Below are 26,970 nucleotides of genomic sequence, written 5' to 3'. Positions count from 1 at the left end.
TATTATCTATCTTCTGGAACACGTGTGTATGTCTGTACATCTTTTTTTTTTTCTCAAATAATTCTTTAAACTCCAAACAAATTATCATTTTCTTCCTGGCTACACTAGTGTGTATTGTATTACAGCATTCATGAGAAGGCACTAAAACAAAGCAGAACAACTACAAAGTGATTACCAGGAAGAAAACAGGGCTTTTCTAGTGTCCTTGGCCTCGATTTTATCACCTTAAAGTGATCACTTCCTTTCTATTGCTTTTTTCTTGTTTTGTGTATATTATTTCTCTGTGAAGTTATTCACATGAAATCAGCCTCAGAACAGTGCCAAACTGTAAATTTAACAAATTAGGTGAGAGGTGAGTCTGGGTGAAGCTCATAGCATCAGTGCACGGATCCTTTAATAAATCATTTGTAGTCTAATTATTTGAAAATATCTGTTATTAAAGTTCTGCTGTTTTTTCACAACTCTCATACTTAATAAATGGACGGTGTTTCTGCATTATTAATTACTTCCAAGTATATTAGTTGGGGAAAATAGTCCTAGAGCAGCAGTCTCACTAAACCTACCTCTATCTATCACACAGTCAGGCTGTGCAGCAAGCGCCCCTGTTGCCTCCTTGGAGTTGTTGCTCCATGCTGAGCAAAATGTTACTGAGACACTGCTGATGGTGCTCCACCAGACTTCCTCAGGATCCTGGCACAGCAGGTGAGGTACCAACCGGTCTTGCTGACAGCAAGGAAAGGTGTCTTGGATCTGTCACCTGAGAAAATGCAGTGGGTTTTCTTTCTAGTTTTCTTTTTCCCTACAGGACTCCCAAGGGGCAAAGTTGGGTCCAAGTTTTATACATTAGAAAAACCCTATAAACAAACAAAAATATTAAAAAGGGAGATTTTGTTCCATTTTCTCTTCTTGGCAAAGGCTGTTTTCTTGGTTGAGTACTGCAAAGTGTGTTGGAGCAAAATTGTCTTAAAAAACTAATCCTAGCCCTGGTGCTGCTCCTCTATTTAGGTTTCACTGTTAGTATTTATGTGCTCTTCCTGAACTGAAATTCTTGGATGTTTCTTATTTTCCCTCTGAAAACAATGTTTGGTAAGAATTGTTGATTATTTAGGTCTGTAGAGCTGGTCACCGTAAGCTAAGGCATAGTGGACTAACTGGTGACCTTGTCTTGCTTTTGGCTGGGGTTTCTTCAGCTTGGTCTGTCTAGGTCCAGGAGTGCTTTCCTGTTTTGACAGTTGTGGTCACTTTGCAGCTTCAAAACATGCAGGCAGTACTGTGTCCTTGACTGTTCTCCCTCCCCAGCATGTTGGTAACTCTCCCAAAAATCTTGATGCCTTGGGTAAAGCTGACTTGTGAGTTTTGTTTGTGATAGAAAGGAAAATTAAAGCAGAAATGTGTAGCATGAGTTGGGGTGGAGGGAATCCAAGTGGTATGAAAGGATCAGAAAGGCAGCAAGGGGCTCACATGAAGAATGAGGGCTGTCACTGGGGAGATTCAACTGGGTTTTCAGTAATGTGAGTGAGCAGAGGAGGAAGACTAAAAGGAAGAAACAAAATCATGAGGTGTGGCCCAGTCCCACCTTCCCAGGGCCAGCACCTCAGCTTCAGCATCTGAGGTTCTGTATGCAAAGACATCCAGGGTGTTGCAGTTGGAAACCCAGGTGTTGTGGGACTCATGGAATGTCTTCTCAGGAAGAGTAGGGCATTGCTGTAGATTATTTCCTCTGAATTTGCTAAAGTGCAAAACAATTTGACATGGTTTGTGAGGCAGCCACAGTGTTTGATTTTGAATAAAACCATACTCCAATAATAAGCATCCTTTTTCACAGCATGAGTTGAATGTATTGATAAAACATATTCAATCAATTATTCCATGCCATGGATTTTATCTGAAATTTATACACATGGTAAACTGAAACTATGTTTATTAAAACCAATATCACTTACTGTGGCAGGTCTCTAAAATACATAAATACTAATTTATTCAGGCCTTGTTAATACTTTAAAGCAATGATAATAATCCAGCATATTTTATTGATTTTTTTCCTTTAGATTAAAAGTTAATCAAGATTAAGTATTTATGAGACACAAATATCCTCCTGTCTCCTCCATGTCCATGTACTAACTTTTTATTTTATTTTGGAGCTATTCCTCCCCTGTTATCTCTGACTTTCTACTGTGGTTTATGGGCTGATGATAATAGACATTTACAATACTCCATATTTCTTACTGTGGAATTCCAATGCAGGCAGTCCTCTTAACATGCAGTTGTAACGTGCTGCTTTGCTATAGGAAGAACTTTCCTTCTTTAATACATGTAGATTGAGATCAAGTTGTAAAAAGCAGGATAGCTATAGTGATGTAGGGCAAGGTATAAACACCACAGTATTGATTAGAAAGGCTTGCCTCGCTTCTCTGCTTGCACGAGCGGAAGGATGTCACTGCCAACCAGGAATCGAGCCATGCGGATGGCTGCAGTCCCTGGGGACTTGTGCCTCATGAAGTATTTTATATAGGAACAGAAGTACTGGATGTTTGAATGTGCTTTAGGAATTCCCATCAGTGGCATGTGGCTTGTGTGCATGTGTCTGTAGGCTTGCCAGCAGCTACTAAATGGCCGTCAGCAGTTTCTATTGTACAAACAGTGGCTTGTTTGGGGTCCTTCCCACAAATACACTTTATTCCCTCTGGCGCAAAGTCCCTGTTTTACTATATAATTACAACTGACAGCCTGGATTGGTAGAATCCAGCAAACATTCAGCAGCATCAGTCACGGCATGATTGATGTGAATGCTGCACACGGAGGCTCTTGCTCTGTGAAGGTTTTGGTTTGTGGCAGCTTGACAAACAGTTGGTGTTACTGGAAGGGCCCTAACATCCTGCATCTCAAACTGAGAGTGACTTCACCTGTTTACGGGGAATTCACTGATTCTGAAACACAGGAAGTGCAAGATGTGAACGGGCAAGACTGTGACTCCAGCACTAGGTTTTTCTGTTGTTTGTTTCAGCCTGTGTTTTATTACTAACTAAAGTTAAAACCTGTAGTCTGTACTGAGGCAGGGCACCAGTAAGGTCTGAGCAAGGCAGTACACCTGAGTCACCATGAATATAGACAGCATCAGAAGTCTGTATTCCACCATCTTGCTTTACCTTGTGCATGAATTATCCATTTGGGTGTGCAGAGGATGTTCATAGCAGAAGCTGCCATAGGTTTGGTAGTCAATCTAGGACTCAAGGAATGTACAGGATAGGGAATAGGGGTCAGAACCTTCCTGCGGCAATGGTGAAAACTCACCTAGTATTGCAAGTCCATAAATTGGAGAGGGTATTGTTCTACAGAGGAGAAAAGAGGTTTGGAAAGCATGTTTGATTAAGGGAAGCTTTGTCTTATCCGAGTGATGTATGCTGGACCAGATTGTATCTCTCAAGTAGCTTCTAGCATTGCTCTCTTCAGCTTGGGTCCAGTAGCATCAGGGTAGGCATCTCTGTGCTTCATCTGAGGGTCAGGCCCTCTTCTGCCTTTGTCATTTAGCAAAGGTTTTTCATACTGCTGGCAAATTGCCCTCAGAAAATGAACCTTTTCTGTACAGGCTTGCAGGCAACTGGACTTGCACAGAAATATTTGGGCTTATGCCAGCATCACAGGTTTATATAGCTCTAGTATCTGATGCTCCTAAAAGTTTATCTGTAATTTTCATGTCTTCCTGTTAGTTTCATGCTCCCTGTCTGTCATTCCAAATTCCAGCAGATGCACCTATAGAGAATTTCCCTGGAAAACAACAGCAACTATATTGGAGATGGTAGAAATATTATTGGAACTTTTGTGATGTACCTAGACTATGGGCTTCAAATTTAGGGGTTAATAAAAAGTGTTTTTCAGTATTCCAGGAAATTGTCAAGATCACTAAGTATTGTACTGACTTGACCTGTATTACATTGAACTCACTCTTTCCATGTTTCCAATAAAAACATACAGCAGATTGTTCCAGAACCAGTGTCAAACTCAGTTAAAAATAAATCCCCTCATTATTTAAACAGGTAGTGTATATGCTAAATATATCACCCCAAAATATACCTCATAAGGAAACCTACCTAGAATACATCAACCCTGAAATCTCCCCTGGGTCTTAGGCAAAGCCATAGGTTTCAGTTATGATTCTTAAAAGTTAAATAATCTTTCCTCACTTGTCAGCCTCCTAACGCTATTTGTTTTATTCTGTTTTTATTGCAACTCTGAACCAACTTTGCTTCATTCAAGTGCAGGATTTGTAAATAACTAATTATAGCCCTGTTTTTTCCCCTGGAAACATTAACATTTGGCACTTTGGAGAGCAGCGCCTTTTCAACTACCAGACAGTTGAGGGGAAGCGGTGGACTGTCTCTAAACAGTAGGGTACCACTGATAAGCTCTCTTGGACCACTTCAGCTCCATCTCTGGAAATGGCAATCAGATGAGCCAGAGGGCAACTTTAGGAAACTGTTTTTCTCTAGTAGCAGTAACATCTGCCTCCTTGGCAGCCTCCACTGGCACTTGTGTTGGAAGCTGTGGGTTTGCCCTTGGCCCTGCTATGTATTTACATTGCTGAGAGGTTATCCTGAGCTTCGCTGGATCCTGTTACCTGTTTTTCTTTTGTTCTGTCATTTTCCCTCTCTGATGCTTTGGTCGCTTAACTCCTTATGTGTAACATGTAAAGCAAAAGTTAAGTGTGCAGTGGGGGATGAAAGGTACTAATCTGAAAGTGTTAGCTGGTAAATTCATTTTTGATTGGAGATTAAACTTTTCTAACCTGTTTAGCTGTAATTATTTGGCTTTATCCTAGGCAATTTCACCATCTCTGTCTGAGCTTTCGAGGGCACTGCTCTCTACATTTGTGTCTTCTGCTCTGCGTCAAGTTCTCCTTGATGCTCTTTATTTCTCCTGCTTTTTACTCTCCTCTTCTGAGTCACAGATTTTTGACTGGTGCTTCATTTCAGTGGAATGATGTTGTTATAAAGACAATTATAAAGTAATCGGCACGGGCATATCAATATTTATTGAAATACTGAAAAAAAAATAACTCCATTGGTGATGGGAAACTCCTGGCAAGAACTGACATGACAATATGTATTTCACCAATACAGTAAGAGAACTTCAACTTCAACAAGTAACTCACTGCACATTCTAAGAGTTGCATGGATTTAAATCCAAGGCAGCTGCAGAACATCTGTAATACAAATAGTCAGACTTTACGGATTGTCTGTTTACAAACACGGAACAACTATAATAAACCAGCCAAAGCCAAACCCTTTGAATTTTAGTCTGCTTTTACTAATATGTCCTGTAATCAATAAGGCAGTCAGAAATAAATGTCTGGTTACAAAGTAGTTAACAACATGGGGGGGAAGTTTGGTGATTTATTTATTTTTCTTTAGTATTTTTTTTTGTTCGTGTACTTTGGGCAGTCTGCTGGGATTCTTGGAACCACAGATGCGGGCAAATATGTGTTAGTTTATCTGAGATTGTTTCCATTAAAATGTACAGGAAATTGTTCCTTTCTTCTACACCCTTATTTTAATTCTTTTGTCCTGTACATAGATAATGGTGCCGTGAATACAGTTAGCAACACTTTTTTAAAGCTTTGTCTTAATATTGAGTGAGATTCACTGTAGCATCTCAACAGGAAAGAAAGAGAAAATACAGAATGCAAACGTTTGAGATGTGCTCTGTTTTTCTTTCAAAAAGGAAAGGATGACCACGCTTATCTTGTACACATGGGTTTCACAGCTGCCGGCAATTGCCACCAGCACCTTGCTTTCCGTTAATTTAGGTTTTTTGACGTAGAATGCTGTTATTTAAATAACTCTTGCACGTCTGCCATGTGGGATGGCTAAGGGAGCGGTGCTTGGTTTGCTTTTGGTCCGTAGGACAGTATGTGTGTTCTGTGATACAAGACAGGCATCTAGAAGCTGCAGACACTAGGCTTTGTTGTGTTTGTACCCTGTGCATGGACAGAATATTAGAGCTGATTAATACAGGTGATTAAAACAGTGTTCTTTGTACTGATGCATATGTAATAACTAATGTCTTTGGTGTATAATGTGTGAATGTTTGGAAAAAAGAGAAATGAACCTCTTCAAGTTCCCATGAAACAGGAAAAGCTAGAACTCACATAATTTACAATAGATTTAAATAAACTACATTTAAGATTATGAAGATTTACAGACATTTAATCAAGTGAATGATTTTAATTTGTAAAGACCCTTGTGTGTCCCTGAACTATGTTCCACTGACTTGAAGACATGCTACAGTAAACACAGATATTTGGCTTCTTCATTCTGGCTATATCTTATATAAAGATGAAACCAAAGAACAATAAATTAGCATCATAATTGTCTACAGTGAAAACTATCATATACAATATAAATAAACTATTCAAAAGCCAGCAATCTTCATGAAAAAAAATTAAAGGATTAGGATTTTATACAGTTTCTACAAGTGATTGTGCAGCCAATAATCTCAAAAATTAAAGTCAAAATGAAATACCCCTATTGATTTTAGTGTCTCACGACATACAGTAATTAAGTACTGGTAAAATAATTACCAATTTAAAAGAAATAATAAGGAAATCACTGCTCTGCAATTTTATCACAGTTTTTTCCCCACAGGACCTAAAGAATGTAAACACTATGTTTTTGTTAATGTTAGAGATTAATACTTTATTTTAAATGTATGTTGATCCACACCTGCACAGTTACCTTTAAGGATAATGATATAAGGCAAGACTTAACTGTGGCACTACATGTTAATACTGATATCTTCATTTGGACAGAGAGAGAATTGTTTGTTCTTCTCCAATATTTGTTCTGCAGCAGACTTTGGCCTACACAGACATAGCAGTATCACTCTTCTTTCTTTGCGTAAAAGATGTGTATTACCTAACTTTAAAAGGGAAAAATTTCATTAGATATTGGATGTTTGAGCTGAAATTTAGTTTCTTAATTGCTGGCAATTTTAAAGATAATTTCTTAATAAGCTCCATTTATTATCAGGTCATAGATTTCATTTGTGTATTCTTGCATCACTAAATGCATTTTTTTTTAAATTCTATTTTTTTTAAATATCAATATTTGCTGTCTTTATATTTTATTTTTTATTTTTTTGTCAAAGAAACTATTGTTTGTGATGGCTAAAATATCTCCATTTCCTTTGTTTGAAATGGCCATAAATACATAACAAAGCCATGTTTCAGCCACTGCCCTAGTTAAGTATATAGTTGAATTGGTTAAATTTTTTTTGAGTCTTTATCTTAGCTACTTAATAGCTATCTGGTAATGGTAGTAGAAGAGAGATACTGCCTGATAGAACAACATGAACACGTGACAAAACAAACTTCAGAACATAGTTAAGAATGTCAAGCTAACTGGATAACAGACTCTTCATATTAGCGATTTGCAGGCCTGAGAGGCCGACAGTCAAAAGCAGCCTCTTAGGATTTGGTGGCGATACTACATAGCACATGGTCTCTCTCTTACAGATTGTTGAATGGATGCCACATCATTTATCACAGAAGTAGTAAGTGTTGGGTCCTTGGAAGGATGACAGAAGATGCTATAGATGCAACTCTGCATCTTTTATAACTGTTTTAGAAGTCTCGCTATACAGTGAAGGAATTTAGTGTGCTCAAATTCCCCACTGTCTTAGCTTGATAATACACATCAGTTTTTTTTCTCTTAAGTTTCTTCATATTGGCAATCAGCAGAGTTAAATATACAAGAATCAGTCTGTCCTTTTCCATGTTGACGTTGGTGAGAGTATCCACTTGGTAAGTTCACTCCAGTATAAAGTCCTATATAGATTCCTTTGGGGATGTGTGTGTAGCATATGATTCACAGTTTGCAATACAAATACCCTGATACATCACTTATTTACTATTAGTATTTGATTATTATACCATTTTGCGAAGTCTTAAAACCACATTTTAATTAGTGTTGCTTGGAGCAGTTCAGAATATATATATATATATATTTATCTTTTTCCTTGAAAGCAGAAGCTCTAATGGGTATAATTTATGCTCTCTTTGCATGCAGCATTTCAATGAGAAGGTTATTACATGGCACATCCCCATTCAGGTGTTTGTAATAGAGGTATTCTTCGGCCTGCATACTGATGGCCCGGATTTCTGGTAGTCGCAGGAGAAGCTGCCCAAATTTTTCTGTTTGCTGTGGGTAGTTACACATTGTGTAGTCCAGCAGAGCAGCATTCACTTGTTCCTGAACGCCTTCCACAAGCTGGAAGTTCTCAAGATTTTTGACATCTGAATGATAAAAAACAAAAGAAAGGTAAAAGTTCAGTTGCATTTTAATTCCTGGTTATGGAGGCAGTGTTTCACTAAATTGATGTGTTTTTTTTCCTCCTGACAAAAGCATACTTTGCAAGCTGCTGAATATTCAGTGAACCCTTTTGCCAACTTTCCTGGGAAAATGATCACAAAAGAGCTTTAGCAGAGTGTCTTGTTGAAATTCTGCATATACCTCAAATCAATTAGACACCAATGGAGTCTGAGCAAGGTCAGCTCTTTTCATAGCTTACAAAAAGAAAGGTTGAGGATTCCTAAAGTAGAAGACCATAATATATTGCTAGCAAATGAGTCCCAAGAGGAAGCCCTATCTTTAACCTAGTATGTTACACAATTCATATAATTCTGTATTAATTTTTCTGACCCAAGGTGAAATCTGTGTCCAGGGTATGATGTAGTTAATTCTAATAAAAAGTGACAGGGTTCTTGTTTCTGTTTGACATTTTCTAAATGATTCTGAAAGCCTTTGACTTGTCTAGCCTATGTTAATGAACCATCTGGTACACTCCAGTGACTGCCAAAATAATCTTCCCTACTAGAAACTCTCTAAAATATATATTTCACTGACTAATGATCTTTATAAAATGAAATCATTGTCCTTTGGGTGGAATACCAGATAGGAATGGTGCCCTTTAACCTGAATATGGTTTCTGAAATCCAACACAGACTGGGTTTTTTTTTTGGTATTGGACAACAGGGGCATTTACATCAGTAAGGCAGGTACAGTTTGTTCACTCTGCCTGATTATCTTCTGTTGATTATCTTCTGTTCCTATACAGCAAGTTCAAGCTCTGGAAATGTTAGTCACAGATAAATGCTAGTATATTAACTCCTCATTATTTGCTTTCCTGTGTAAAAATTACTCTGATGGCATCATCTTTTGACATGTCTGAAGACTGCAGAAGCTATTCTGAAGCTTTATAGAGTGATGCTTTATAAACTTTGCTTTATAGAGTGCTGCTGTAATGCAGAAAGAGTGAAGCCATCGAAGTGCTCTTGCTGCAAGAACTTGATTTGGTTGGTGTTTGATCATTTATACCATCAGTAGTGTACTGCCACTTGCAGTTTCTTGTAATGCTAAAGCATAGTGATACTGGGCATAGCTATGCTGACGATCCACTTCGACTAGAGACAAATCTGCACTTCTATGGATGTTCTTGGAGCACAGGAGATGGGGAATTCGGCAGAATTAGGTTAATTGTAAATGCCAGCCTTTGACTGGAGGGGAAAAGAGTGTTTTCCTTTGCAAAACAGGATCACACAATGCTCCCCCAATCCATCATCAGCCTGGGAGGGTGTGTAGCTTGGGTTTCACAGCACCTTTTCCTACAGGGTGCTTTAAACAGAGCAAATATCGGCTCTTCCACATAACTCTGTGCTGGAAAATGAGGGAAATGGTTGGAGGAGGCAAATATTTTTTTCAGGACAAGAGTGTAGGAAGGATCCCAATGGCAGCCCAGGGTAGCATGCACAGCCTCCAGGGATTGTTACATGCTTTAAGCAGGAGCCAAGCTGAAGCATGCTGGCTGCCAGGTGCACTTCATGTTTACCCTTGCAGGAGCTGTGGTGAATGTTTCCCGCTGTGCTCACTACTGACTGCCTCTTTCCTTTCCCCATTTCACTGTGGAAATGAAACAGGTAGCTCTCGGTTTTGTGCTGCTTGTTCAGGAGCTGGGGACACGACCTCCATCTGAATTTTGCTAGCTGTCTTAAGGAGCTCATTATCAATACTTAAATTCTGATGGCTGTCCAGCAAGAATCATCTGAACTTGGTATTACCCAGTGAGGAGAACTGGAAACTTCAAAGCTGCTATGCCTGGTCCCTTAGCTATTCAAACTCATTTATCCAAAGTCTCTTTGCTAGCGTCTCTGGAGATCTGTTGGATAATCATGTTTTCATGTATTACACTGGACATTTTCTCACACAAAGTATAGCTGTTTATTATTTTTCCATACCTGCATAAAACTCCCAAGGCATTTTGTAGCGAGTGTAACCTGGTTTATAAATTGGGCATTCTAAGCATATTTTTATAAAGTTAAGAAGGGCACATTATCAACTATCACAGTTATTTTAAATAGGTTGCTTTCAGATGCAAAATACAATCATGAATGAATTGTCAGAACATAAGAAATTCCCACAGAAAACAGGGACTATGCTGGAGATTATACAGTGTTAAACAACAAGATAAAATGTATAATGAATTCCAAATCAGTATTTTGAACTTTTCTCCTCTGTTAAAAATAACTTTAATCATCAGGAAATTTTAGAAACTGTTGTTTGATTCATCCCCCTTTAAATTCAAAGGGCATCTTTGTGTTGCTGTCTCTGTTTTGAATTGTGCCATGAGATTAAATCGTGCTGACTTCTTGGAAAACCAGGTTCATTCTCATTTTTGCTCTTTGTCTAAATGTTACTGCATGGAATACATGTTTACTGGCAACATCACAAATATCAAGAAGAAACAATATCTGAGAATTGCAGAGTTTCAGTATTTTTCTGCAAAAGTGGTGAATTCAGCATGCATTTTAGATATGCATTCCTTCTGCACTTGTATTGAGACCACACTCCATATGGAGTCATCATATTATATCTATATTACTCCCATATACAAGATCCGTGGCTTCTTGCAGTAGGTGTACCTGTGTGTTCCTATATGCTTGTCAGCTGCGTGGCCTGGCTGAATTGCATGGATGTTGCAGAGCTACGGGGGAAGAAGGTCTGTGTTGACTGGGTTTTTTTTCTCCTCACAGAGGACAGTTCTTTAAATACTCATATGTGGCAACATAAACACTGGATTCAGATGTAAAACAAGTCCAATTAACAGCAAACAAAAAGTAGTTCTGGGGCTTCTATTCCACATCTACAGCCTGAGGAAATACTTGTAGTGTATTTCCACTACACAAAATCTTGATATCTGTGGTGAAGTTCAGTGCTTGTAAACAAGTTATTATTAGATAACTAGTGAAAATACATAGAATTTTTGTGACTCTTTCCATATTGAATCAGATACTCATAGTCCAAATGATCATAGTTTAGGACATCACTACACTATTCATCTGTGTGTAGATCTCACCAGTACTGCAGTCATAATAGCGGGGATGTAGAGGCAACCTGATGGCTGGTTATGTATTTTGGAGTGAGTCATCTTGAAGTAACCAAGATTTTTGGATATGACTTTTGATAAGTGCTCTCATGTCATGTACATTAACAATAAATGCTACAGTAAAACAAGACAAATTGAACAGAGAGATGAAACTCAGAGGATATGTGCTGTGAAGCTCCATTGCATGTCTCAATCTATGTTTTGTATATTCTTAAAAAAGAGGTTTGCCAAACACATCATTGCAATATAATTTACAATTACAATTATTTTTGAGAGAGAATCAAAACCTCTAGCTCTTATATGGATGAATAACAACAAAAGAAAAAATGTGGATATTAAGTTATTTCCAGTAGCTCTAATTTCTGCAGGTAGAACAAGAAATGCTATAGAGTTGTCACTTCCGGTACTTCGCATTTAGCTCATAGAGATACAAATGTTATTAGATAATAACTCTGGTTTGTAAGTTGATGGTTTTCCTGTGGTTTGGGATTGGTTTTGTTCTCTGTATTTATTATATAGTTGGCTAAAGGTACATGCTTTAGTTTTCCAAATATTTCCTTTTTGATAAAGATCCTTTGAATGCTAAGGAGTTAACTTGGTAAAACATCAAGCAATGCTTGTGTAAGTCTGCTGAAGGCAGTGGTGTACAATGAGCGTGAAAGCTGCTACTGATGTGTACAGCACAAGTCTTTCATGCTTTCATAGAATTCTCCATTCCTGTCAGCTGTTTAGAATTGAAACGTCTCTTATCAATCTTTACATCGGTTAGTAACAATTTAAAGTACACATGTTTAAGCTTAATGCAAGAAATCATTTTCCAAGGTTTAGATGCTTGTAAATTAAATGAGGAGGAATGGGTTCCCCCCCTACCACCCACACACCCTTTAGAACCTAGCAGCTAGAAAAAGTGTTTTGTGTTGCTACAGTAAGTATCAGTCTCTTAGCTCTTCTATTTTATTCACTCAGGGACTAATTACCAACTTTTTACATGAAACAGCCTTACTCTGGGCTCACAGTGGGGCGCACATCTTTTTCTATCCTTATTGGAAAGTAAACCCTTAGGTCTTCTGGAATATATTATGTGTTTTACAAGAAGTAGCAATTGCTTTTCTGTCAAACAAAGAATTTTTGTTCTCTATAGCTTACTTTTGACAATTAAGACAAAACCAGAATTACAGTATGTCAGGATCTTCTGTGCAGTCACAGTAAAGATCTGCCAGTATTCCCAGAAATCCCCCCATTTTGATTATTTTCTGCATCTGTTAAAAAACTGTGCATTAAGCTAAAAATGCAAACACAATTCAGCCTGAAAAGAACACTTTTGCATATTTTCCCCCAAAATGGGTCTGGTCTTTAGAGGGGAAAAATATTTAGGTTTCAGAGAGATTTTCTCCCTCTCATATTCCAAACATGAAATACTGAAAATTTGGTGGTGTACTAATCTGTAGAGAGCTTCCCTTGGTCTGGGGATTTCGAAAAGAAAAATGAAAGAGAATGAGAGATTTAAATTTGAAAACCAGTAATTCCTTAGGAGCAGCGTAAATATTTCCCAAAGAAAGCTGGTTCAATTTTACTGCTTGCATCCCTCATCAGATACTCTTTCTACATGAAGCAATCAGGAGGCACGTAGACAGACAGCTGTGCTGCCTCCCTGCATTTTCCACCACTGCAAGTCCTGTGTATTGCAAGGATGAAATAAGGTTGTGTTTAGGCTCCTCTGTGGGGAGAAATTTCTCCCTTTCACAAAGCTGGAAACAGTCTTGTGACAGATACTCCTTGAAATAGTACATGATACCAGCCCAGGATTGAGCTTTCTCACCCTGAATGGGCTGACGAACCCCATCATTTAAGGACTTCATTGATGACCAGTGGACCCAACACTTAGCAGCTTTTTGAAATTACTGTTAAATTTGTAGATAAAATATGATGTCTTCCAAACCCTAGTGATGTTATCTTTGGCCAGGATGGCCTTCAGGCTCACCTTCCCAGAGGTTTGTCTATTCTTTCCACATGGCCTAACAAGCAGCATTTCCTCTGCTTAGAAACATGCTGTTTTACCAGGGAAAGATACAAGTTGCCTCCTCAGGCCAAAGCTGAGGTTCCTGTCAGGGGCTTTGGTGTGAGATCGTTCCCATTTGACCTTCAAGATGGAGTATGCTAATTCTGAGGAAGACTTTTCCAAGCATAGTTCAAAGAATGGGGATTACTCAGAACTAGGTGACATTACCAAACCTTCCTCTATTCAAGCTTTTTCCTGTTTCACCCCACTGCTACCTCTACTTTCTGCCAGCCTTGCAAATCCTGTGGGTTACAGGACTTAAAATGCAGGTAGATTTTTGACATGTGATAAAAAATTTTTTGACGGCAAGAGTAGTAATGGTTGATAAAGTGCCAATCTCTGAAAATTACCCACAATTCTCCTTCATTGAAACTAATAGCAACAACAGTGGTTCCATACAGCACATCTGTCACGAAGGCAGATATATGCCATTCTATAGCTAAGCTTTGACAGACAAAATGCTATAATGAAGGAAGATTTATGGTAAAGATAAGCTCCTTACTGCAAAATTCCCCTCAATTTTATTACTGCAGGGTTGTGCTGAATATTATTCACTTAGAAGTCATGGGAAACAACTCTCGATAGATGTGTTTTGTTACGCAGTGGTAAGGCACTATATTTAGCACTTTCCAAACCCTGAAAAACCTTTGTGTTATAACAACAGAAATCACTTAAGACTTCCAAGTCCAAACTGAATGCATAGAAAACTTTTCCTGTCTTTAGAAGGATTATATTTTGGAAGTGGTTAAGCAGTGATCACTGCTATGATCAATCTCTGACTGTTTTTTAGGGTCATCAAGTAATTTTCATTTTCAGTTGAACATAGCATCAGATAATGAACACATTGTTTTAAAGATCTTGATTAAATTCTTCTACAGAAATGTATTTCATTCATACTGTCCTGGGTTCAGGCATAGCTAGGCTTAAACCATGACACATACCTAAGTATTAGGCAAAATTATATATATTTTTTAAACTAAGAATAAGATACTTATGAGAGAAGAAGCTGTAAATATTAGTTTGAATCTTATTTCATTCCCTCTGTGTTCAATCCTGATGGACCTTTGGTTTGTTTCAGAGCAACTCGGACTCAACTAAAACGTATTTTGTTGTTGTTTTATAGTAGTAGGCTTCTTTCTATTGTTATTTAAAATATTGAAATGTATTTTTCTATTTCAAAAAGATTCTTACTGAGAAAATCAGGTCCTGATGTATATTAAGAATCACTCCTACTGACTTTTGTGAAGAATTTTATAGCTGCTTCTGCTACTGTTAGTTCTGCAATGGAAAGGGAGACGTGGGGAAATAAGCTGAATTCCTCTCTTTGACTCATTTCTTTCAGTGCCAGTATAGACAAACGGCAAAGCCTAATTTACTTCTTGAATCTTTATGACTGGCGTAATTACTGAGTCATCACTTAGGAAAATAAACCAGGCTGACTTTCAACAGCTCAGCCTGAATTTACTGACTCGAAAGTTAAACAAACAAACAAAATCTCCACCCTGGCAAACCAAAGTGAGTCAATATGTGATATGGTGGTAATTGAAACACAATAAAATAAGATGCAGCCAGGCCTCTTTGGAGGAAGAGCTGCTCACAAGCCGTGGCCCAAAGTCCACAGCCAGCTACGCCCTTAAATACAAAGTCCAGTGTTTCTCATTGAGAATCATGAGGGAATAGCATGGGCAGGTACAGACACAGAGCCAGGGGTGTGGGGAACTGGTTGAGATAGCTGGCTGATGAAACCATGGCCCATCCCAGAAGATGCTGGACAGAACCACAGGCACCATGTCCCAAGCAGTGGTTCCATGGCTGGCACTTCATCCTAGCCGTGCCTAAACTCTAGTACCACGTAACTTTTATCAATTTCTGAAGCTTCATCCATGCCTGGAGTTATGTCCCTGCTGATGTCCCGCAGACTTGCTCCTGCTTTGGGTGAGCAGTGCAACATGCTGCTTGTCTCTTGCTCATCTGGGACCGAGCACAGGCCGTCTATTGTCTCATGGCTTATTCTGTAGGTATCTTAATACATGCTTAAGCATTCAGTGATAGGATTAGGTTTCACACTAGAGCATAGCGGCTGCTTTCTTTGAAGATGTGACAAAGGAACTGGAATTTGAGCAGCACTTGCTCTGTTGTGTCTTCAAGGAAATTCCCCATACAACTGGAGTTTCTCACCATGCCAGTGTGTGGTCTTAGCTATTGCTAGCTACAGGCTGTTTCTCAGTGAAAGTGGGCTCCAGTGTCTGCATTGAAGCTCTGCTGTTGCACTCTAAAAAATAACCTAAGATGATTTAGGCATAGATTTATAGCTTGCCTTTGTAGTCTGGTGGTAAGGGAGTGGTAAGGTGAGCTGATGTGGGTTTCTGGTTCCTGCTTCCATGTTTGTTTATATATTTGACCTAGGGACCGCTTAAGGTAAGTGACAGATCGATCCTAGAAAAATATCTCAATCCAAGTCTCTCTTTTTCAGGAGAAAATTGTGTAACCACTCTCCTTTGAGGCCATGGTCATATTTGTATGCCAGCACACGCTGATAAACGGGGGCACAAGTGATTTAGCGAAGGTCTTGCAGATAAACTGGGAAAGAACGTGAGTCAAAACTCCTCAACTAATCCCAGGTTCGTATTATATGTCTGGGCTGGAAACGTTTGTCTTCCGAATATTCAGTTGGAATAAGCATAGATAAGAAAACTAACATGTTAATTACTATGCTATCAGCAGGCTTGAATATATATATATGTGCTTAGATGCAGGCAAATCTACAGCTGTAGCCCTAGCTCATATCACTCTTACAGTTACCAGAAAAAGTATCACAATTAAATAAAGCAGAATTTAGGCTTCTGATAAGAGTAAAAATAATTAATAGAATAAATGGTAAATTTGTTGAACCTAATGTTTTCCCTAGTTAATTTCTGAAACATCATTTTAATCTTCAATAGCACATGAACAGTACAGGACTGTTGGTGTTTTAAGGGAATTGGCTGTCACTGTCTACAATTTGTAGGGTGTGAATAGTTTAAGTTGTCATAAATATTTATGAAGTTCCTGGGAATGGTGATAGGGACATCATACAAAATCCTTGAAGTTATGAACTGAGGCAGAAGGGGTGTTATATGCAACTTGTAATAATAGACAGTTTGGTATAATGTGGAGAGGAGTAAGAAACAATCTATTATTTAGCTGAAATGAAGCTGGATGTTTAGAAAAAAAAAAGAAGGGAAATCTTGAAAGATTTGCTTTTATCTGGAAAATATTTGCTCTGCTTTCACTTAGACATTTGCAACTTTTCTGAGTGATTAGATTTATTGCACTCAGGAGAAGCTTGCACATTTTCTTTCCCTTTCTATTCCTCTCCTACTACTCAAGTACTGTTTGAAATGGGAATAATGGACAAATTAATCTCAGAGGTATTTTTATTGTTGCCACTAGAACTATACCAAGGGCAGATATAGTCCTGAAAGAAGAAATATAAACGTTTTCTGGAAAAATATTGAATATAAATTTCTACTGTGGTTAAAACACAGAAGTGCAGCTGCCACTGAAACCCTTTTGAGCATCAGGCTGTATCCTTTTATAAAGCCCATCTGTCTCTGCAGAGTATAAAAAATGCATGATCATAAAAAGCAGTACTCCTCAGGGGAAAATCTCTCTGTACTAATCTTGTAGTCACTTTACAAAACAGTTTTTAATCCCAAATTTGCATTTGATTTTCAGTCAGGAACTTTTGTGTTTTTTGCAAAGTTTTCTTATTCCATTAGAATGAGATATGAGGTACAGTTTGTTCAGGTGGCAAGTCCAGACTATGAATAAACCAACGTTATCATATGAAAGAGAATTAAACAGGCAGATCCAAGTGGGGATATATTAAGCCAAATTTAAGCTCCAGTAGTTGAATTTAGCCTGTACTAGATGTCTAGTTTGCCTCAGGATATATTCAGCTTTCCAGCTAATCGACTGAGGAAAACTGCCTCAGGTATGATAAAATTTACAAGAGAGCTCAGTCGAATAGCTCTTGTTATAAATACTAGCTTAAAGGCATTCTTCTGGTCTTTGGGATCAGGACTGTATTTGCATTTAATTATTGTATTTCAAACTTTTTTGAACTTGGTTAAAAATATTAGACCAGCCAGTTACAGCTTTATAGTGGTTTTCAGACAAGGGTAGAACTTCGTGCAACTTTTTTATTACTTGGTGAATTTTGTTTGGTTTTATCCTTTTGTTTAGATCCAAAGTCTCACAGGTACAAAACTTGTTAGAATATATTCTCTTTTAAAGAAGGAAATAGTTAAGCAAAGGTGTTTTAGTGATCTGCTGATCTGAGAGGAACAGTACTCCACGGTGACTTGATATCAGTGTAATTGACAAGTAATTAAGAGTTTTAAGTCTTTGATTTCAAAAACCTGATTTTCCTTTTTCTTGAGACTTTTAAATATGTGATTTTATTAGTTTTATGTGTCAATATTTGCACTAACAGGGTTTTTATTTTTCACTGACGTATCGGTGGAAGCTGATTCTAATTTAGAAATATCATGAAAAAGATAATCACCTCTGCCTGTTTAAGGTATGGGAAATAGAAATCAGTAAAAACCCTGTTTCCTTATAGAATTTTGTTGGAATAATATAAAGCAAAATGCATTCATTTAATTGTTCAGTGCTAAAAGCACTGCAGTAGGACTACAGTAGAAACAAATATGACTCCTATTAGCCAAATATCTGAATTTTACTATTGTTATTTAGAAGAGCTAGACTCTACCTTGGGTAGTTACAATTATTGGCTATATAAAAGTAGCTCACAAGACCATTGATGGTACATTGAAGCCGTTGTCTCAGCTCTTTCAATTCTGTACCAAATTAGCACTGACCAAAAATTTGCTGGGTTAGATGAAAAGTGCCAATGAGTTTGGTCCCATCATATACATGCATGTATCAGTCATCAAATCACTACCACACCTCATTGCAACAGCCCATGAATGAGCTTAAATGCAATTCATCATACACTGGAGCTCCTCACTGAGTGACAGCAGAACTGGTGGCCCTCAGACAGGGCTCCTGCCCTGTCCTTCTGTCCCTCTGGCTGCTGCTGGGCTTCTTGCAGGTGGTGGTAAAAAGAAACACTTTGTTCTCCTGTATTTTCAGTCACGTTTTCATGGACAGTAAGCACAATGAAGTAATTTTCTACTGCAGTATTTCAAAACATATTGTTTCAGACATTGCCTACTGATGCGAGTGGAAGTTGCAAATTTCATTTTTTGTTGTGGCATATGTCAGTGCTTAGTTGTGGAAGTGGTTTGGCAAACAAGAGTGACAGAAGCCCAGATGGGGACATCTGCAACTAGCACTTTGCAAGTGTCAGTGCTGGCATGCAGGAAATGCTGGAGGGGCACCCAGATGTGTGTCAGTCTTTGGACTCTTTTCTGAAATACATTGATGTGTATACCAGTGATCTTTGTCCTCATTGCTTACACTTTAAAACATACAAATATGAACACTAAAAAGCCCACCTGAAAGTCCCTCTGTCAACATGGTTACTCATCAGTTAAACAGATAGATAGGGTAGAGAAGTGTGGAATAAAGAAAATACTCTTACACCGGCATTTCAAAAATGAGGCTCTTGGAAGAGTTTTATTTCTTAGTGTCCTGGTTTCAACTTAAACCATGACACTCAGCTGCCTCTGGTTTCTCGACAAGAAGCCCTCATCAGAAAGGGCTGGACACTCTCAGATAAGGTAGTGCCTCAGCACATTGGTAGCATTTCACTTACTCACTAAGGAAGAGCAGAAATAAGTCACGCAAACTCCAGATTTGTGCTCACTGCTCAGCTCAGACTGAAATGTTTGGTCAGGTATGGATGTTTCCATAGACACTGTGGTAATAGATTTAACATGAGGTGCATGAATTAAGGGTCTTCAAGTTCCCATTAGCCTCTGGCTGGAGCTGTCCCTAATGTGATGACAAAAAAACTCATGTTCCCTGCACAGGGACAGAGGTAGTTTGATCCCCTGATGCCACAAGCCAGACGATGGAAATGAGTACACCTCTGGCACTGCAGAGTGTCTCCTGTAATGGTCCACAAACGGGCTCAGGAGCACGAGAGAGCCTCATGCAAACTGAGGTTTCCACTTTTCCTGTCCTGACCAGGCTTGTTGTACCACTGACATATATAATCTCAGGGTCCCAGCAGTGGTCTGATGAGTTCCTTAATGCTGTCTTTATTGAATTAGACTGTGAATTTTGCCTTTATTGATGAAAGTATGGAAGGATTTATAATTCTGGATCTGCCTCTGCCTAAATCAACACTCATTGGATTAAGGCTGGCTCTAGCTAGATCTCACTGTACTCTTCAAAGCAGGGGTGTTTCCCCACCTATACATATTCTTTTTTACAGACAGGACTGTGAATTACCATTTGGAATGGAATTTCTGTTCTATTTTTCATTTTATGATAGAAGTTATATGTGTTGGTACTCTGAAAATTGTAAAAGCCATTTGGATTTCTTACCTTAAAGGTTAATTTTGCTGCAAGTTATGCCCAGGCCAAGAGAGTACTTTCTTGTAGCCTTGCTGCCACAGCAGACAGTGGGATATGTATTGGCAGGATAGAATTCATGTAAGTACACATAAGCATCCTTGTGCTTTAGTTTCATGGAAATTCACAGGCTTTCAAATCTAAGATATTCAGCAATAAACAGTTCATTTATAGCTCTAAATGAGCTGTTGTTCTTGCCCTTCTTCATTTATATTCACTAATTGGAAGTTAATGTGTTCCCAGAAGCAAATACATATATTTAGACAAAAAAAATACACTATTTTTTTCCAAATACTGTTGAAAAACAATTCACTGCTTCTCCTAGTGCACTGTCCTAGGAGTGCTCTCTGTGTCAGCAATGCAACTGTAGTACCTCTTTAACCTCTGTTTTATTAACACAGAGATTACTGGTCTGTTCACTTTAATCAGATTACTTTGACTAGTAAATATAGACTAATTTAACAAAGATTATCACCATTCTTACCACTTCTGTCCAACCAAACCTAATGATCTTATAGTTAAGCACAGGCCAGCAATACTTTATTTATTTTGATATTAGTTTCCTGTGTCAGCTTCAGGTTTAAAAAATACAAATCAAGCCTGACACCTGGAAAAAAATCACATAGTGGAAAAATTGACATAGAATCCAGTGATGTCAAAAATCCTACATATTTGTTGTTTCCGATTGAGACATCCTTCATTTAGACCAAAATAACAGACATTTATAGTGTACCTTAGTGCTGGTGACTATTTAACAGCTAGGTGCTCTCACAGCATGGTACTCTTTATGTGCACAGTAATGAAAGTTCGCTATTGATTTTTCTGTGGCTGCTTGTAACCATTATAGTTGATACATCAATAGAAAAGGAAAGCACAATGTTTCACAGGAGGCAGAAAATCAGAGAATACATGATGCTGTTACAGTAAATCATGGCATAATCTCAAGAATTGATAGATGGTTGCTGCTAACTTGAAACCCATGGCTTTCTCTGAAAAGACTAGCCTATAATCGCCCAATATGTTCTAACAGACTGACTGCCTGTAATAGTGGTAAAGGACACAACACAATGTTTTATCTTCAAAATAACGGTTTCCACGAGCCAGGTTGTTTTGTTGTGGTGGAATTCGTTTTGTGTGTTACTGCAGAAGGAGGGAAAAAAAGTGGTTTGAACACTGTTTAGACTTGTGCTGAAAGTTGTAGGAAAAAGAATATTTTATTTTTTTCCAAAAAAAAAGAGCACAGGAGGATTTGTTAAAAAAAAAAAAAAAAAGAAAAAAAAAAGAGGAAGAGAAGTTGTCATTAATTTTTAACTTGCAAAAATCTGCAGTTAGTTGAAAAGGAAATGTAAAAGAGCTGATTATTCTTGAGATCAAAATATTGGAGCTGTTTTGTCAAGAAAGGCAAATGCAGAGAAAATACATTTACCACAGCTGTTTCCAGTTCCACAGCATCCTGAAAGGGAGCCAAAGGCACGTAAGTAATTGAAAGCTCTTTTAAGTGTCTGCTTCTCTCTGATGCATTTTTGAGGGGCACAATGATCTCTGAATTTTACAGTATGTCTGGTGAATTTTTAGCAGGAATGTTCTAATTGCTTTGTTCCCTCTTTACTCCCTGACTCATCTCTGGTGGTTTTATCTGTGACTTTAATTAATTGTAAGGGTCTTTTCTCCCTGTCTCAAAAGGAAAGGGAGGAAGAAATGCAGGTAGGAGCTGGCTAGCTGGAGAACAGTGTGCAGTCTAGATGACACCACTCCCACAGTAACCTCTTCACAATGTTCCTTTCTGAAAGAATATTTTCACTGTGCATATTGTTTTCCAGTACTTCTTCAGGTGATGTGAGTCTGATACCTGTCCTTTACAACCCTGCTGGTGACTCCATTCTCTAAAGAAGAGAACAGTATGCATCATTTGTTCTGCTAGGCTATGGAGTTTCACACTGGATAATGTCGTCTATCTTGTCTTGAGCAGTTCACTGATCTCTATTACAATTTTTGTTGGGAGAGAGGAAAGATGCCGTTGTAGTATCATTCCCCATTCTGATGTTGAAATCTTTCTCTTTCTTCAGATGAGACTTTCCTTCTCCTGGCAAGCAAAGGTGTGGTGCAATATGTTTAGAATGCACATCAATCCCTCCCAGTGCTGGAGATGGTTTTAAATGTAGGAGTTTCCTTATTAATCTTTGAATAATCTTGTACAGAAGAGCTCTTAAAATGTCCTTAGGAAGATGGCCACGTACATATTAAACTTTTGCCAGCCCATACGGTTTTGGTGCTTACTCTCAGTTTGTCCCATGATCGATGGACATGCACAGGATCAGAGCAACACAGAGCCTAAGGACTTGCAGTTTTCACTTCCCTCCACTTTCCTGCCAGCAAAAGACATAGGGACACTATCCAACCCATGAACTTGGGAAAGAGTGTTTCTGCGCAGTCCCCTTCTGCCTCCCAATTCACGATCGCAGCTGCGTTCAAGGCTGGGCCATAAAGTTTGTTTCTGAATTTTCCTTCATTTTTTCTTTCCTGTTTGCTTCTATTTCCTCCCTCTCCACCTCTGGCTTGGCTTTGATCACAGTTCCATGGTTTCTCTTTCCTTCCTGTCCTTTCCCCCCTGTTTTCTTGACCCCTTTCCTATCTCAAGGCATCCAGTCTCTCTGTTCCTCTGATCCACAACACTGCTATCCCTTGCTTTCATTTACGACTCCTGGCTCCTGCTCTGCCCACATATCCTCTTCTCTGCCACTCGTTTTCCCATCACTCTTTCAGATACTTTCTTTCCCCCTGGCCTCCTGTTTAATTCTCCTGCTACTTCTTGTCATTGTTTCTTTACAGCATTTCATCTCTCTATTTTAACTCCCTCAGAGACAGACATTGCTTTTGTTTCTCTTCCAGTGGCCCATCTTGCATAAGCAGCAAAGTGAGAAGAGAAAGAGGGGAATTTGGCCTACTCTACAGTGTGTCTCCAATTAATGGCCAGCATTCACCCATACAAAAACTTTCATGTAAGAGTCTCTGCAATGTGTTTTTTTTTGTAAGTAGAAATATATGAGGTGCAGTTTTTAGTCTATACATTCTGGTTTAAAAAGTATTTAATAAGTTGTCTGTTACAACTACAAATTAGATTTAGTTATCATATTCCTTTAGCATGTTATTCATTCAGTGAAGCTTTTAAACACATGTTCAAATTAAGACCATAGGATGGCCTTACTGCTCCAAGATTAAGGATATTAATTCATTTATGTATATCTTAGTATATAGCCATTTATTCCCATGTTATGCTGGGAAACTTGGCTAACAGTAGTAACCACCGATGTTAAACATTTCTGCTAATAGCAGCTAAAAAATTCTGTATAATCGCATGCTTCCTCTGTTACATATATAATACATTCAAACTTGCACTTTAAATGTCTAAAATGTATATTAAAAATGAGACAGAAGTTGCAAAAATATTCCAAAAGTAGAGACACATATAAATGCGGGTTATTTTCAGGTAATTTTTCCCCGTTACAGGAGCTGTTAAAAAGCCATACTTACTAGTACTGTATAAACATATCAGAGAGGGGAAAAGTGCGGAGCACACTGATTGGTTTATTCTGAAATCCCCACTGTCTCCACACAAAGGCAGCAGTACAGAATACAAATATCGTTTGATACCCATGTTTCTAATTACTTGTGAGATTTGTATCTAACAAATATATGACCTAATTTTCTCTCAAGCATCTAATCCTATTGTTATTTTGAAACCTTGTAAAGTATGCATTTTAGAAAAAAACAACATGAAAAGAAGTACTTGCTGAAGGCAGGGAAGCTTTATTTTTTCCATGGCTCCCAGCTGTCAGACAAGCAGAAAACATACCCAGTAATGATCAGATCGGATCAAATTCATGCCATTGTACTCAACAGTTACATTAGAGATGAATTTGCAATATTCATTGCATTTCATGAAATAAAATCGGGGAAATCAACAGTGATTAGTAAATTTCCTCTATAATTTAGTGTAGTTTATGCAAAAAACCCAATCAGCCATGAAACAGAAAGCTACCTCTGGAATTCCTGCAAGAATTTTATCATTCATTGCTCCTACATCCAGGGCTGAGATGAATGAGTAAAGATTTATTTAAAAAAAATAATGGTTAAATTCTTAACTGTGGCTCATAACTCCAACACCTGTATGTTTTATATTATGTGGATTTTTTTTTTTTTGTTGGTGTTTTTTTTTTTCCACAGGAATGAGTGATTGGAGTTTTCATGACGATAGATACCTGTGAGATAAACACTGCCCTACTTTCTTTCATACTGCCTGCAGGATGTGTGGAACCTGGATGGGAGCCTGGACAAAACTTGTCAGCTCACCGAAAAAGTGTTCACAGGAGAACACGGTTGTTTATCAAGGTCGTCACTCCATACATCATCATTTAGCATCTATAAGGAATTTAAAGACTGATTTTTAATCATTTGGCTTTGCTGTGGTTTTTGACATAAGGGAAGGGAAGATGCTTGCTTTAATTTCTCTAGAAATAAATCAGAAAAAGCAAAGAAATTGAAGAATAGGGTGAAAGAAAATCTACTTTGTCCTGCATGTGCTAAAATGCTAAAATTCACTTCTAAAAATAGTGTCTCAAAAAAAGAATTTTAAAATCCTTTGCAAATTATTGGACCCTAATATAAAATAGACCAAGGAACTACTCAGAAGTTGAGTAATCTGTAATGGGCTTTATGTTATCGGTAGATATTTTAAACAACAATGAAACAACAGTTGTTTCAATGTGGGTATAGTATCTTTAATACTCTGGATTTCACTACTGTTTACAAAGATAGATAACTATTGTTTCCATTTACCAGATAAGGTTCTTGAGATATCATTTAAGAGACTTCAAAGCTCCTTGGTAACAGAGTCAGAAGCAGAATTAGAGACAAGAGGGTTGATTTCTCTATTGGGCAATGCTGGTTCCATGAAAGAAGGGCATCCCTCATGAGATGATTCTTAAATGAGGTTTTGTCCATATTCATTTGCTTTGCTTTCCCAGAGGATTACAGTAGAAAAGTGGATTAGCTCTTCTAGTGGCAGAGTGGAGTAGCCTGGCTGCTGTGCTTGAGATCCAGAGAGGAGGTAAATGTTCCAGGAGCAGACTGGCTATTTAACTATTCTCCTGGCCCTCATATTTAATAAGAGATTTGTCTCTAGTTTCCAAGGTGATGTGGACATGCAGAAGCAAGGGACTATATAAATTGCTGACAACTGCCCACATTAGAAGTCATAAAATTCAAACTTGGCAAATGAAGAAACATCTGTGAAAACTGTGAAATTAGGAGAGTCGTGCTAAACCTTCCTATGAAATTTACTTTCACTGATTTGGGTACAAGAAAGGACTGATATAATCATCATCATTACCTCCTTCAGCCTTCTGCTCAATGCAAACTATAGATATCCATCCAGCAGTTGTACATCAAGTTTATAACTTTTGACTGAGCTGCATCATATTGATTTAAAGAAGTGGTCATCTTGGTTTCAGATTTCAAGAAGCAGAGCCTCCATCATACCCAGAGGTGAGGTCTTCCAAACTGGAATAGTGCCTGTCACCTATGTATTGTCTGCTAGTCAGTACTGGTCAGCATCATCCCCTGTGTAGATTGTATACGTTAAAGAAGGATTTTAAAATATCACCTGCCATTAGGGAATTTGGAAATGTTACTATTAGTAAGTTTGTCACAGTGAAAAGATCATCCCAGCTAGGGGTCTCATTCTACCATCTCTGATTTCATTCCCAGCCTATCTGCAAATCAGATGTTCATTTTAAAAAGTCTATTTGAAATATTGTTAGTACAGCAAAAAATAATCAAGAATCAAAGGGGCAAATATTTTGTGGAAAAACATACTTAAATAAATCTTGGCTTTATCTATTAGTCAGCTGTCAACTAATAATAAGTTGTATTCAGTCCATCCCTTGTTATAAATATATATTGATTAGTTTTAAACTCCAAACTTCAGAATGAGTTATATCTGATCATTGCTAAACTGCTCTCTTCACTAAGACAAAAAATCCCTAACACCTATTATACTGCATTTAATTAAGACAAGCATCAGCTTTATGTGCTATTATTTGCTCCTGCCAAGTCTCTGTGGTATAAATATTGAGCAGTCACATCTCCTGAATACTAATCAATCCTTCCTGAATTTCAAATGATTACATAAAGTTTAGGAAATGTTTCTCTGCCAATATTCTCGTATTCTTGCTGTAGTGTTGAGATATGAGACTGGATTTGGCAAGTGTGCAGTAAGTATTTTTCTAAATTCAAATGTAATGTGGGGAAGCCTGAAAGCCCTGGTTGAACAGAACCCCTTTACTGCTCACTGGTATTTACCCTGTACAATATCCTACAAGTACATTTGGGTAACAGAATGGATGAATATAAGAAAACTGATTTAATAAAAACACCTTATAATAACAGCCCATATATATATATATGAATTATAAATAACATACATCTAAAAGATGATGTAAAAGTAGTTGTATATTTAAAAACTGCAAAAAATAAAAAACCTACAAAATGACCACTTTTGAAGAACACTGCATTGAACCCTAAGTACTGTTTGGCAGTGTGAGTAAGCAGTCAACACATTTGTGATGGCAAGTCTATCACTGGATAAGTGCTCCATGACTGACTTGCATTGGCTTGCCAAGGAAGACTGCCATGTGAGATAATTTTTGCTTCAAATTCACAGCACCTACTTCAGATCCTGGGACTGAAGGTGCTTTGTGAAGACAAAGTAGTGTTATCTGTGAGCTTCTTGGTGTCTTGCCAGATAACCACCAGGCCCACTTTACAGGGAGGAGAACAGCATCTCTGAAAACTACACATGGCTTGTGCCTACCCTATGGGAACATGGGAAATGCTTTGCTGACACTCTGGATCTTCTAGACCACTGTCCTACCTTTGACAGTGACCAA

At 38.0% G+C, this 26,970-nt stretch overlaps 1 protein-coding gene across 1 annotated transcript in view; it reads right to left on the bottom strand.

Moving 5' to 3' along the window:
- Nucleotides 1-4,995: 4,995 nt before the first annotated feature.
- The window catches only part of NR5A2 (nuclear receptor subfamily 5 group A member 2), a 94,836-nt gene continuing 72,861 nt past the window's right edge, over nucleotides 4,996-26,970 (bottom strand). Inside the window, exon 8 of the mRNA XM_062613447.1 lies at nucleotides 4,996-8,290. Coding sequence (XP_062469431.1) covers nucleotides 8,043-8,290 — 248 coding nt within the window. The 3' untranslated portion in view covers nucleotides 4,996-8,042. The remainder of the gene's footprint in view (nucleotides 8,291-26,970) is intronic.

The sequence above is a fragment of the Pezoporus occidentalis genome, unplaced genomic scaffold (genome assembly GCF_034315485.1).
Source record: "Pezoporus occidentalis ecotype Australia unplaced genomic scaffold, CSIRO_AGI_Poc_V1 ctg167, whole genome shotgun sequence".
Lineage (NCBI taxonomy): Eukaryota > Metazoa > Chordata > Aves > Psittaciformes > Psittacidae > Pezoporus > Pezoporus occidentalis.
Note: the sequence above shows the minus strand (reverse complement) of the source record. Positions and strands in the feature narration are given on the sequence as shown.